Source organism: Rhipicephalus microplus, chromosome 6, assembly GCF_043290135.1.
Source record: "Rhipicephalus microplus isolate Deutch F79 chromosome 6, USDA_Rmic, whole genome shotgun sequence".
NCBI classification, from domain to species: domain Eukaryota; kingdom Metazoa; phylum Arthropoda; class Arachnida; order Ixodida; family Ixodidae; genus Rhipicephalus; species Rhipicephalus microplus.
The window spans coordinates 92,751,148-92,764,274 of NC_134705.1; the positions used below are offsets into that span (position 1 = coordinate 92,751,148).

At 46.7% G+C, this 13,127-nt stretch overlaps 1 protein-coding gene across 1 annotated transcript in view; it reads left to right on the forward strand.

Moving 5' to 3' along the window:
• Nucleotides 1–213: 213 nt before the first annotated feature.
• LOC119168534 (iris-like) overlaps nucleotides 214–13,127 on the forward strand; it is a 30,532-nt gene continuing 17,618 nt past the window's right edge. Inside the window, exons 1-3 of the mRNA XM_075865360.1 lie at nucleotides 214–448; nucleotides 7,231–7,596; nucleotides 9,778–9,931. Of these exons, the coding sequence (XP_075721475.1) occupies nucleotides 345–448; nucleotides 7,231–7,596; nucleotides 9,778–9,931 (624 nt within the window). The 5' untranslated portion in view covers nucleotides 214–344. The remainder of the gene's footprint in view (nucleotides 449–7,230; nucleotides 7,597–9,777; nucleotides 9,932–13,127) is intronic.

Sequence of the window (13,127 nt, forward strand, 5' to 3'; positions counted from 1 at the left end):
AGTGCTTTGCTGCAGCATTTCCTTTACTGCGTTGGCACGCTTTCGATTCGCCCTGTATATAATTATTCGCATTGCCCTAGTTGTGTACAGTTGGCAAACTTTCGAAGTTATTTCCGTTTTGAATTATTTCCATTCGATTCTTCCTCAATTTTCACCAGTGGGTTTGAACCTTGGACTATCATCATCAGGTTTATTTGCTAGCTCCGTCGGACATTAGCCACTGAGGTCGACGCCAATGGTGTTAAAATAGTCCAAGGTGTAGTTGTCCTTCTTTACCGTCAGCCGCGCCTATTCTGTTGTATGCCACCGGAGAGGTGACCTTCCGAGAGACCCCAAGCGTGTCCATGGACAGTGAGGGATCGGTGGAGCACCAGCCGGCGTTCTCGGGCAACAGCTCGATCATCGAGGCCACCACGAAGAGTGGTGAGGGGACTCCCGATGACGCCGAGTAAGTATGGTCTGTATTGGCCGGCTGAAGCTTGTGGGCTCGTGTAGGTGAGGTTAAGGAAAAGTACGAGGCAGGAAATAAATCAACAGGTAAAATGCAATGATACTTACTTGAAAAGCGGTGGGCTTCAATCTGGCCGTCGGAGAATTGGGCGGAATAACGTGAGGCTTGAAGTAGGAGCGAAAATGTCAAGGTGAAGAATCCTGCGTTATGACACGTGTTAGCTCGCATTTTTCTCACATAGAGTGGCATTATATACTGGCGGGGATGGATCTTGTATGTGTGAGGACGCCGCATTGAGCTAGAGTGGCTAAGCCGATTGGTTGGCCGCAGTTAGATGCTATTTCGTCGTTGGTTAGCCATCACATGGTGTTTATCACTCTATTTTCTCGCTGAATGTAGCAGGGCAGCTAGGGACTGCTCTTAAATGTGTAGCAGTGTCAGTTTGACAGAGTTAAGCCCATGATAATTGACATTGGTTGGGCTTAACGGCTTCGCATTCCGGTGTAGGAACGATACAGCCACGAGGAGAGAGAACAAAAATAGGGAGACGTTTATGTTTAGGTCAGCTTATCTAACTCCACTTTCCCGCAAAGATTTTACTTGAGGCTTTAATACAGTTGTAGCTCGAGTAATTTGTGGGTGTGAAATCATGGCTCAGCAAGCAGTTCAACGTTCTTGTTGAATATTCCACAGCACAGCTGTTATGGTCGAATTTGGTCATGTGTTCTTTATATAAAATTATCATGACCACAAAGTGGAGCGCCCTCTTTTTTTTGTCATCCTCTTCTTCGTGTTCTTCTTCACTCCCAGACCACATGCAGCCATTTCAAGCTCCGGCGTGAGATGCAATCACTCTGACGGGCGAGAGAAGTAGAGAGAGAAATTCTTGGCTAAAAAAAAAACAAAACGGTGAGCGCAAGCAAAGCCATCTATAGTGTAGTATGGCAAGGGCTGGGGAAAGGAGAGGTTAGAGGATGAAAGCCTATCTATGCGTTTCGGCATAAAAACCACAGGGGCGAACTTATTGAGGCTGCGCATACTTACAAGGTTTTTGAGTCGTGTGTCAGTGTTCCACCTGGGACAACACATACCGGGGACTGCATACCGTGTCTACCCCTTCGTATTTGGCCCGATATGTTTTGGTTCCCAATACTCCCGTCCTGGCCTCAAACAGTAGAAAACTACCCCGAGTATTATCATAGATCCTTTCCTTGGCAATTTCCTGCTTAAAAGTTCGATAGATCTTTAGTGCGGACTTCTTAATCATGCCAATTCTCCACATATTAGTCTCGGCTTCCTTCACCTTCTTCTTAACCGATAATTCTTTTTGGTTTGGCCCCCTGCTGTTTTCTAAGTATTTAACAGTCAATTTTCTGGTTCGCTTCCTCCATTTTGTATCGACATTCTTCACGTACAAGCAGCTGAAAACGTTCCTAGCCCAACGCTCCTCCCCCATTTCTCTCAATCGCTTCTCAAATTGGATCTTACTGCTAGCTTCCCTGCCCTCAGATGATGTCCATCCCATATCACCTTGTACTCCCTGATTTGGTGTATTCCCATGAGCTCCTAAGGCAAGCCTACCTATTCCACATTGCTTAATTTGTAATCTTGCTTCAACTTCTGATCTCATGCACAAGATCGCATTGCCGAACGTCAGACCAGGAACCATGACCCCTTTCCATATTCCTCTCACAGCATCATACCTATTGTAATTCCACAGTGCCCTGTTTTTTATCACCGCTGCATTCCTGTTACCTTTAGTCGTCACGTATATTTCGTGTTCCCTTAGGTACTCGGCCCCATTTCTTATCCATACGCCCAGATATTTGTATTTATCTGTTATCTCTAGCGCGACCTCCTGTATTCTAAGTTTACTACCTTCATTGTCATAAAAATCATGACTCCTGATTTATCTTTACTGAATCTGAAAGCTAACCTATCTCCCTCATTACCGCAGATGTCCACCAATATCTGCAAATCTTCCTTGTTGTCGGCCATTAGCACTATATCATCTGCGTACATCAATGCTGGTAGTGCTTGTTCAATGAGTTTTCCTTGTTTGACGAAAGAGAAGTTGAAGCCCAGTCCACTTCCCTCTAATTTGGCCTGTAATCATCGTAGGTACATCATGAATAATAAGGGTGACATAGGAAACCCCTGTCTAAGCCCCCGTTTTACCTCTGCAGGCTTGGATATCTGTTTTTCCCACTTTATAACTACCTTGTTACCTTTATAGATATCCTTTAAAAGATTAGTGACTCCATCTTCCACGCCTAGTGTGTCCAGTATTCCCCACAATCCCTCTTGAACCACGCTATCGTACGCTCCATTGATATCCAAAAATGCTAGCCACAGAAGCCTGTGTTCCTTTTCTGCTATTTCGATGCACTGCGTCAGTGAGAACAGATTGTCTTCCCCCCCCCCCCTGTGTTTCCGAAACCCATTCTGCAGTTCCCCCAGCACCCCTCATACTCTATCTATGCCTTCAGTCTTTCCTTTATAATCTGCATCGCCAGCCTGTAGACCACTGATGTCACTGTTATATGACGGTAGTTGTTTATGTCAGCTTTGTCCCCCTTTCCTTTATAGATGGTGCTCATCCTGCTAAGTTTCCATCCATCGGGGACCATCGATTATTGTTCTGCTCACTGCCTCTCTCAAAGTCTGTTCAGACTTTGGACCCAATGTCTTTATCAGCATAATTGGAATGCCATCTGGGCCTGTTGATGTACTACCGTGGAACCCTCTTCTCAGCACTTTCCCACTTTCGTTGTGAAAATGGAGCCATTGCGCCACTTGATTCATCCTTGTCTATTGTGGTGCGCAAAGCACTTCTTTGTTTAACATTTTCTGTCACCCTTGTTCTTATATATTCAATAGCTTCGTCCCCATCTATCCTAGCACCTTGAGCTGTAGTTATAAACCTCTGCTCAAGGCTCGTCTCATTTCTTAGGGAGTTTAGATGGTTCCGAAATTTCGCAGCTGCCTTTCTATCTTTTTTATGTACTTCTGCCAGCCACTGAGCTCCCTTTCTTCTAATCTTGTCATTGATCAGAAGGGATGCATCCCTTCTACAGCTTAGAAAGATTTTCCATTTTCTTTCAACATCATCTGGCGGTTCACCCCGCTGCTTAGCCCTTCTGTGTTCCCTAGAGGCTTCCTGACGTTTTGATATGGCTCTCTTAACTTCCTCATTCCACTAAATTTTGGTTTTGTGTCTTCTTTTCCGGGGTGACTTGTCACGTGCCTTAGCAAGCTCTTGCTCAAACAGTCTGATCAGATTCGTCTATGTCTACTCTGTTTCATTATCCTCAGTGATTACTTTCTCAATTTGTTTAGTAGCTATTTCAATTTGTAGTTGCTCATCTTGTCTCCTCACTTTCACTGCTCTTTCAAAACTTAGCTTGATACCTTTGTGATCACTACCCAAAATTCTGGAGCCACCTTCATCTATGTGCATTCCCCTGAGCTTGTCATACATCCTATGTGGCATCAGTGCGTAATCTATCGTCGACTGCAGCCTTCCTACCTCCCATGTTATTTGCCCTTCACACTTCTCGATACTGTTGCAAATGATCAAATCATGCTTTTCACACATATCCATGATCATTTTGCCTGTCGGGTCGGTATACCCATCTATATCTTCTATGTGCGCATTCATATCTCCTAATATAATTTACTCGCACTTTCCTCCTAACTCCTCAATGTCCTTTGATATACACTCTACCATTGCCTGGTTTTCCTCTCTGGCCTTTGCTCCCGTCCACAAGTACACGAAACCAAGGAGTGTCATTTGCCCTGTCACTTTCCATTTTAGCCATAAATGTTCCTTGCACTCCTGCTTGACCCTTTGCCAGTCTGTACTTTTATGGATGAATGCCCCAATACCACCCCCCTTTCTGCTGCGTTCTGTTCTATTACAATATTCCCCCGCGTAGTCCAGATTTTTAGGAGGTTGTTCTATGTCCCTAAGATGTGTTTCTACAAAGCCGTATACCATCGGCCTCTCCTTGCTCAGCTGTTCTTCTATCTTTTCCCACTTCAGCCTGTTCTTACCACCCTGCATGTTAATATACCCTATGCCTGAATTGGCTCGGCGCTCGTGGCTACGTCTATTTCTGGCCCGGACTCTACCTCTCTTAGATACTGGTGCTACTTTGGAATCGTATCTCTTCATACCACCCGTCAAAGAGTCTCCCTGGTTGTTTTCCTCGTTACTGGCTATCCTGCACCCCGAAGGGCCCACGTGCCCCCCAAAAAGCTACTGTGCGTCCTGCAAGTCGCCAACCCACCTCATGACCTAGCCACCCATCGAAGTGAATGCTGTCTCGCTGAAAACCACCCCACCTATGCGCCTCTCTGTTTATTTCCACCAGCTCAAACCTTTATCTCGACTCATCCGCCATATCTCTTGGTTTGCGTTGACAACCGCTCTTTGCAGGTTGCTGTCACGCGCCGGTACCTCCGGTATCGTGCATATCGCTACCTGTACCTGAGGAGAAGTGACGTGCATGTCATCGACCCCTTTCGTCAGTGTGCTTGCTAGTCCTGCCGTATCTTCATTTAAGACATCGTTTAAACCGCCTGGAATTATTACAAGATTTCGTCTATCAGCTGTAGTTTTGAGTTTTGCGCTCGCTTGCCTCATGACTGCTTCCTGCTTGCGTCCTGGGAACGCCCCTACTGCAACTCTCTTGTCACCTTTTACCCTCTCTTTGATTGCTTCTGTGCATCGATTTAAATTCGAGTCCCCGGCGATTATTACATGCGTTGACTTTTCAGCTGGAGCGTCCTTCACCTGGGGGTTATTTGCCCCTGTGACAACGGCTGCTTTGTCCCCTCCCAGCCCCACCACTACTTCGCTGAAGCTGGGCCTTGCGACAATTGAACCGGCTAAACCTGTTTTTTCCAAACTTGCTTGCTCTTTCTTCTCCGCCGTTCTGGTTGCCGGTTCCCTACTGTTCTCTCCGTAGGCCGCTCCTATGTTCACCTTGGCTAGTTATTCCCCGGTGGACTTCAGCCTTTATCGCATTGCCCTCGTTTTCTCTTGCTCTGTCGCCAACACAATCTCTAGCTCGGCGGATATTTGTGGAGGAAGAACCTTTTGCAACCGGAATCTTGGAAGATTCTCGGTATACGGATTTTGCAAATAATAATAAAGAATAATTGCATTTAATTACGTAATTGTACGGCTTATACCTCGTGCGTCACAACAGCGGTCGTTAAATGTACTTACTTTAAGCATGGTTTACAACATCGCAATTCGTGATCAGAAAGTCGAAGGTTGTCGTGTTGGCCATGCCGCAACCACAACTCAGTTTGTGGTAGTTTACAATTTTAAAAAAAAACATCTGATTGATGCTTGCCAACTGTAGCACGAGTTTGCTTCCATTATTCCAATATTTTGTACCGTAACCACTGTTTTTTTTTTAAATTATCCCATCAGGAAAGACACAAAATGACGCCATGAGGGAAAAAGATGTGGCAACAATCTTTGACTTGAGTGTCTGGGGGCACTCTTGCTTTGGAGTTCGTTTGCCTCGGTGCATTTCTTGGGGTACCTGTGTGTTTATAGTACTACCCCATTTGTATAAGAGTATCAGAGCCACCACAATCGGAGCGTGTGGTGGCGGCCGGCTTCGTGAGTTGTGGCAACAATCCCAACCACAGCTGAGTCAATTAATTTTCATTACTTATACTGGCAGTTAAATGGCCCTGTCGTAGGCAAACGTATGCACGAATATCATATGCATCTACTGCAACTCTTGGGGCCCGAACAAGAGTTCCTTTCCTTAGAATTTTAGGGGTGAAGCCCCTTAAGAGCGCACATTGGCCGTATACCACCGTCTGGTGTCTACATGAGCCGTTGCTCAGGTGTGCGTGAACAAACCGAAACATGTGTGAACAACGAAAAAAAATGGTTATCAAAAGGCTGGCAATTAGAAAAAAAATAAAAGGCTGCAACGCCGTAAGAAAACCGACATTTAACCACCCGTCAAAGCATACGTCGACAGAAAAAAATCGTTATCAAGAACAAAATTAAACACTGTTAACAAAAAAAAGTAAAGTTTTTTTCATTCCATTACAATAACAAAAACAAGATAGGACATGATTTATGATATATATGAACACTGCTTTTCCCTATCAACAGCATTCACTTCGTGAACATGTGTGGATTTTATAAATTAATGTTAAAGAAAAACCGGAACCTAGTCAAGCGGATATGTTCAGAAAAAAGATCACTGCATATCCATGGACTGAATGATGATGAGTGGGGCGAAGTGTCCATCAGTCCGTCCGCGCTTCAGTTCGTCCTTTTGTTTTTGCTTACGTTTGTCCATGCGTCCGTCCGTGCGTCAGTCCGCGGCCCGTGCGACCTCATCCGTGCGCCCGTATATCCATCCGTCCGTTCATACGTCCGTCTGTCCATCCATCCGTCCATGCATATGTCTGTCCGTCCGTCTGTACATCTAGTGAACACTGCAAAGTACCGCCATCTCACATCTTTTCATTATATATTCGTCATACAGAAGTACCGCCATCCATCGGACTTTCCAAAGACTAAACGAGAGGTGGCTACCTACACTACGACGACGACTACTACTACTACTACATACATCACGGACGCACGACCTATGGCATAAGAAGCTTCGCCCCTAAAAGCAAGATCGTCACTCATTAGCTTAATGAACATTTTAATAGATCAGTGTTGGGCCAGCTGCTTGGGCCTTCGTGCGGTCAACTATGCACCATGCAGGTAGAATTCATTACTCGTGCAGGAAACGTCGACGTGAACAGTGCATGATCCTTGCACCGGACTTTGCCCGGAGCAGCCTGCAGTGTGCCCTGGACTTGCACGAGGTCATTCGGGAGTCGGCTGGATCGCGCAACATTCTCTTCTCCCCGTTCATGCTGTCTAGCGCCCTGATGGCACTGTACAACGGCGCCCGAGGCCGCACGGCCGAGCAGATCGCGCGAGCCGCCCGGCTGGGATATGACGAACCCCCCGTGGTGTCCTCTTGCCTGCCCCTATGGCACTCGCTCCTGTTCCCCACGTGGCCCGACAGCAACAGACGCAACTTCGAGATACACCACGACTGCTGCCTCGTCTACGACAAAGGGATACGGATCTCTGACGGATACAGGTCAGTACACGCAGGCCGCCACGTCATCGGCAACGATAGATTGGCGCTCCAAGGACCCTGAAGGAACATCCGATATTTTTTAGTATTTCAATTAGAAACGCACATCTAGTTTATTTATTTATTTATTTATTTATTAGAATACCCTCAGGGCCCGTAGGGCATTACAGAGGGGGTGGGTACAACATATATAACACACAAGAAAAAAAGACAAAATAAAGAAACAAGTATCAGATGCGCAAATCAGGAAGGCAACATAAGTCAACTAAAAATGTATAAGAATTCAAGCACATACAAGACAAAGATAGATAATGGAAACTGCGTATAGTTACAAGCATTGCTGAGAAATTGCAGTCTTGAATAACAAAGGGTCTGTTATTGCTACAACGGAAGAGGGAAGGTGGTTCCAATCGGCGGCTGTTTTCGGTAAGAAGGCTGCTGAAAAGAATTTGGTGCGGCAAAACGGAATGGCAACCTTATGCTGATGATCAATGCGCGATGAGTGGTATGACGGTTGTGAAATGAGGTCTCGCTTCATTGATGGATTGTGAAAAAATATCTTATGAAAAAAATGCAGTCGCGCCAGTTTCCTCCGGACAGTTAAATTGGGTAGGTCAAGGTTCACAACAACGTCTCGACTAACAATGCCAAACGCGGCAGCGCTTCGAGTAAGTTTACATGTAGCGAACGTAAATAGGAAGACATGAAGGCACAGGTAGACAGACACAGTCTACATGAGCCTTGATAATGATATGGGGGGTTTAACGTCCTAAAACCAACATATGCCTTGATTTCTTCCTGTTTACGTGCGCTACAAGAAAATTTACCGAAGATGAGCTGCCAACAAGCCCGCATCACATCTCTCGTGAGTTACGAGCCGTGTTTCGCAGCAGAATGGAAAAAAATCGCGCCTGCGTCTCGGGTCTTCCAGTTTCTCCAGCGTTGGCCGAGACGTCAGTACGCCCACTTCGTTACGTTAGCTGAACAAAGCACCTGTTTGTCTGCAGCAGGTCAGTACAAGGTTGCGAATGAAGGGTTTTTCTATGCGAAGCATTTCTTAGCGAACTTGAGGTGGCTGCATTTCCGATGGAGGCGGAAATGTTGTAGGCCCTTGTTCTCGGATTTAGGTGCACGTTAAAGAACCTCAGGTGGTCGAAACTTCCGGAGCCCTCCACTATGGCGTCTCTCATAATCATATGGTGGTTTTGGGGCATTAAACCCCACATATCAATTTCTTAGCAAACTTCACCGACTTTGAGCGTATCTATCCATCACTATATCTAGCCGCTTACATTTGGGTGCTCTCGTGGTCAACCCATTTACTTGGCGTGAACCAAAATTAGCATGAGATAGTAAGATGGTCTGACAAATACGTCGCGTTTTTCAGTACATGAATAATGTCACAATCCGCTGAGCATGCTTCATCCGGATATTGATCCACTTTGCCCAGATTGTGGTGAATTTTGCTCTTTGAGTCACATGCTCTGGCAGTGCCCTGCGTTACAGGATTTTAAAACAGAAGAAGACTGGACGACGGCAATCACAGACCCCAGACAAGACGTCCAGCTTCAGGCTGTCCAGAGGGCCCGTGAACGAGCGGAGAGGCATGGCCTCTCTGTTCCGACATGGGACTAGCCAACGGCTGGGTGGGGACCTACATAGTTGGCCCGCTGCCTTGCCTCTCAGGACCAAATAAAGTTGTTTGTCCTGTCCTGTCTGTCACAATCCCGTCGCGTACGACGTCAAACACTTCCCGCCAGACAGTGGCACATACCCACGGGCATGTATGTGCCGCTGGCATGAGGGTATGTGCCACAGGTGATTGGCGCTTAGCGTCCAGGAACGACGAGAACACACATGGGCAATTTGAACGCGTCAGCGTTAAGCAATATCCGACATCGGTAGCGTCGACCAAACGAAGGCGTAGAATAAATGTCAATGTTAAGAAAAACCTGACATAGGCAGCGTTGACCCCCCGATGAATGCAAATAATAAATTTCAGCGTCAAAGCAGGAATCGAACTTGAGTGCTGTGCGTGGCAGTCAAGCATTCTAACACACAGCTACGCCAGGTCTCGGGACTGCTTTTGAAATAGACGCTGATCTTCATGAAACGGTGATAGTTGTTGCAGTGCTGCCTACCCAATACAGCCGCATGTCACGGAAGTTTTCATTTGCAATGCAGGAAGTGGCTTTCTCGCTGGTGCCGTGTCGAGGCTGAGGACTTCGCCAATGACCCGACAGATGGCGTGGTTTTCCCCACACGCATGACGGCGTGGATTGGGGCACTCACTTCGTTCTCATGCAAGACGCCAGAGGACGCCTCTTTTTGGAGCGAGGTAATAAGTTGTCAGCGGTTGATATATCATGGCTTGAAACTTAGGTGAAAAAAAAAAAGCTGACATGAGGTTGACAGAGCAGGAATTTTCTGCGTGAACGAAATAATTACTGTCATCTCCACTCCTCTAAATTCATGAGACAGTCTAACTACCCCACTAGACTCTCTCTCTTGGACGTCCACTGTTCCCAGTTTATTGTATAAGATGTGCTAGTTGGGCTAGTTTCTGAGCTAGTTTCTGCAAGATTTTGTTATTGTATGAGCGGATTCGCGATGTAAATGGACAGACAGCAGGTGAAGGTGAAGAGATATTGCCAGGACAAACGCTGCCTCGTCAACCGTGTGGGAAAACCACGCTTCGGAGTTTAAAGGCACCAAATGAAGGAGACGCAAACGCCAGCATCCATGATAAAAGAGCGTGTTCTATTTCGGCTGGTCTCTTCCTCTTCCTCGTCGTTCTCCGTCTCTTGGTGCGCGCGCTATTCGCGCGGGAGGTTCAAACAATTTCCAACATCCTCCGCGCCCGAAAGTTCAATCGCCCAGCTCCAACGGGCATAAAAGTTGTACTGGCCTCGTAACTTCCGTACCTCCTGCCAAGACAATCTTGCAGGCTCTAACGTGATTATCACTTGATAAGTACACGTCAGTAACTCTACCAACTTTCCAAAAAGTTATGGGCACCTTGTCTTCCTTAATGACGACTACATCGTTAACCTTAAGCTGGTTGCAAGGCTGTACTCGCCTAATGTGTGCACTCCTCAAGCACAAGAGGTAGTCTTTATACCAACGCTTCCAAAAATCAGCCACTATTTGCTGCCTGTACTTCCAATGCTTTAAAGTATCGGAGCGAGTTCCCGACGTTTCAGCAGTATTAGCACTAGGCAGTGTAGTAGACTTCCTACCGGTTAGAAAGTGCGAAGGTGTAAGTACAGCTGGATCGGTAGCGTCAGCGGAGAGGTACGTTAATGGCCTAGAATTCACTACATTTTCTACTTCGGCAAGAATGGTCACAAGCTGCTCGAAATCAAAGCAACCTTTCCCTAGAATTTTCCGTAGGCAGCTTTTAACAGTGCGAATCATCCTCTCCCAAAATCCACCCCACCAAGGACTACGTTCTGCAATGAATTTCCAGGTAATGTGGTTATTAGAGCAAAAGTCCTGTACTTGGAAGTCTCTCAAAGCTCTGTACATCACTTTTAAGTCGCGACTGGCAGCATGAAAAGCTAGAGCATTGTCGGAATAAATAACACTAGGCAAGCCGCGTCGCGACACAGACCGACGGAAAGCCATTAAAAATGACCCCGCCGTCATATCGGAGCACAACTCCAAATGGATCGCCCGAACGACGGCACACGTAAAAATAACGATATAGGCCTTCACGGGACTGGTTCCTTTCACAAAAACGGGACCAGCAAAGTCAACACCCACAACTTGAAAAGGGTGTGATCTCTTAACCCTGTCGGTCGGCAGTGGTGCGGTAGGGGCTGTTGCAGGTTGGAGCTTGAATCTAGCACACACTTTGCACCTAGAGAGCACTTTTTTCACACACTGGCGGCCCTTAATCACCCAAAAACACTCGCGTAGCTCTGAAAGGGTATCGTTTACACCACTGTGCAGCAGGCGCCGGTGCGTGCGGTCGATGATGAGGTATGTGCAGCGGTGGTCAGCTGGTAGTAGAATCGGGCACCTCACGTATTCTGATGTTTTTACGTTGTCAAGCCGGGTCTTGATTCTTAAAATCCCATCATTGTCCAGGAATGGATGCAGATTACGAATTCGGGATGCCTTAGCTAATGGTTGGTTTTTTAACAATGAGGCGAGTTCTATACTAAAGGCTTCCGCTTGTGCATTCTTCATCCATGTAAACTCGCCTTCTTTTATCTCAGGGGCAGTGAGTGGGCCCATCAGACGACGACTGGTGTGCACTCGACAATTGTGAATAAATCTTCGAATCCAAGCTGTGATTCTAACAACTCGTATCCAGCTGCTGTACTTGTCGAGCTCGAAAAGTGGCTCTGCTTGCGAGCATTGACAAGCCAAAACTGTTGTGTCTTCGTCGTTTGATCTACATAGTTCATCCGTTGACTCATGAGGACCAGCTTCACTTGCCGGCCACGTTTCTTGGGTACCAGATAGCCAGTCAGGCCCATGCCACCATAAATCGCTAGTACAAAGGTGATGCGCTGATATCCCTCTTGTAACTAAGTCGGCTGGGTTTGTCTTTCCAGAGCAATGTCTCCAGCGACTCGGGTCTGTGAGCTCTTGGATCTCAATTACCCTGTTACAAACGAAGGGCTTCCACTTGGTGGCTGTAGACTTGATCCAACTCAAGCAAACTTGGGAGTCGGTCCAGCAGAAGTATTCTATATTTGTGTGTGGCAAAGTATCCACAAGTAGCTTAAGAAGTCGAGCTCCAAGAACCGCAGCGACGAGTTCCAGGCGTGGTAAAGTGAGACCCTTGATTGGAGCGACCCGAGACTTAGCGAGCAGCTGCTGGAGTCGAACCGCTCCGGTACTGTCTTCCACTCGTATGTATGCCACTACTCCGTAGGCACACGGGCTAGCGTCCGTGAATATATGCAGCTGGTGAGTGCTTTTATCAGGGCTGCTGTTGTCTAGTTGATACCTCTTGGTTCTAAAGTCTTTGAGGTCTTGAAGTTCGACAGTCCACTTGTCCCACTCGATCTTCAATGTCTCGGGGAGAACGCTTTCCCAATCGAGTCCTTGCATCCATATCTTCTGAAAAAGTATTTTAACTCGAATGGTGAACGGTGCTAGCAGTCCCAAGGGGTCGAAAATTCGTGATGAAGCCTGAAGCACAGTTCGCTTGGTACAAAGTCCCGCTTTTAAGACTTTCGTCACAGAGTCAATTTTCACCGAAATGGTGTCGTCGGTGTAGTTCCAGGATAGCCCAAGAACCTTAGATTGTGTGACCTGCTCAGCTGACGTCTCTCCTGCTTGCTTGAGCTTCTCTCTTAACAGGTCGCAGTTTGTTGACCACTTCTGCATTTTCATTCCGGCCAGCTCCATTATGGCCTTCGTCTCTTCGTAGAGTTGTAGCGCTTCTTTTGTCGTTGAAGCTCCGAAAACTAGGTCATCGACGTAGAAGCTTGCCTTCAGTTTTGCGGCCGTTACTTGGTAAATTTGTTCAACGTGATCGAAATGGTATTTCAACGTTGCAGATAATAGGAAAGGGC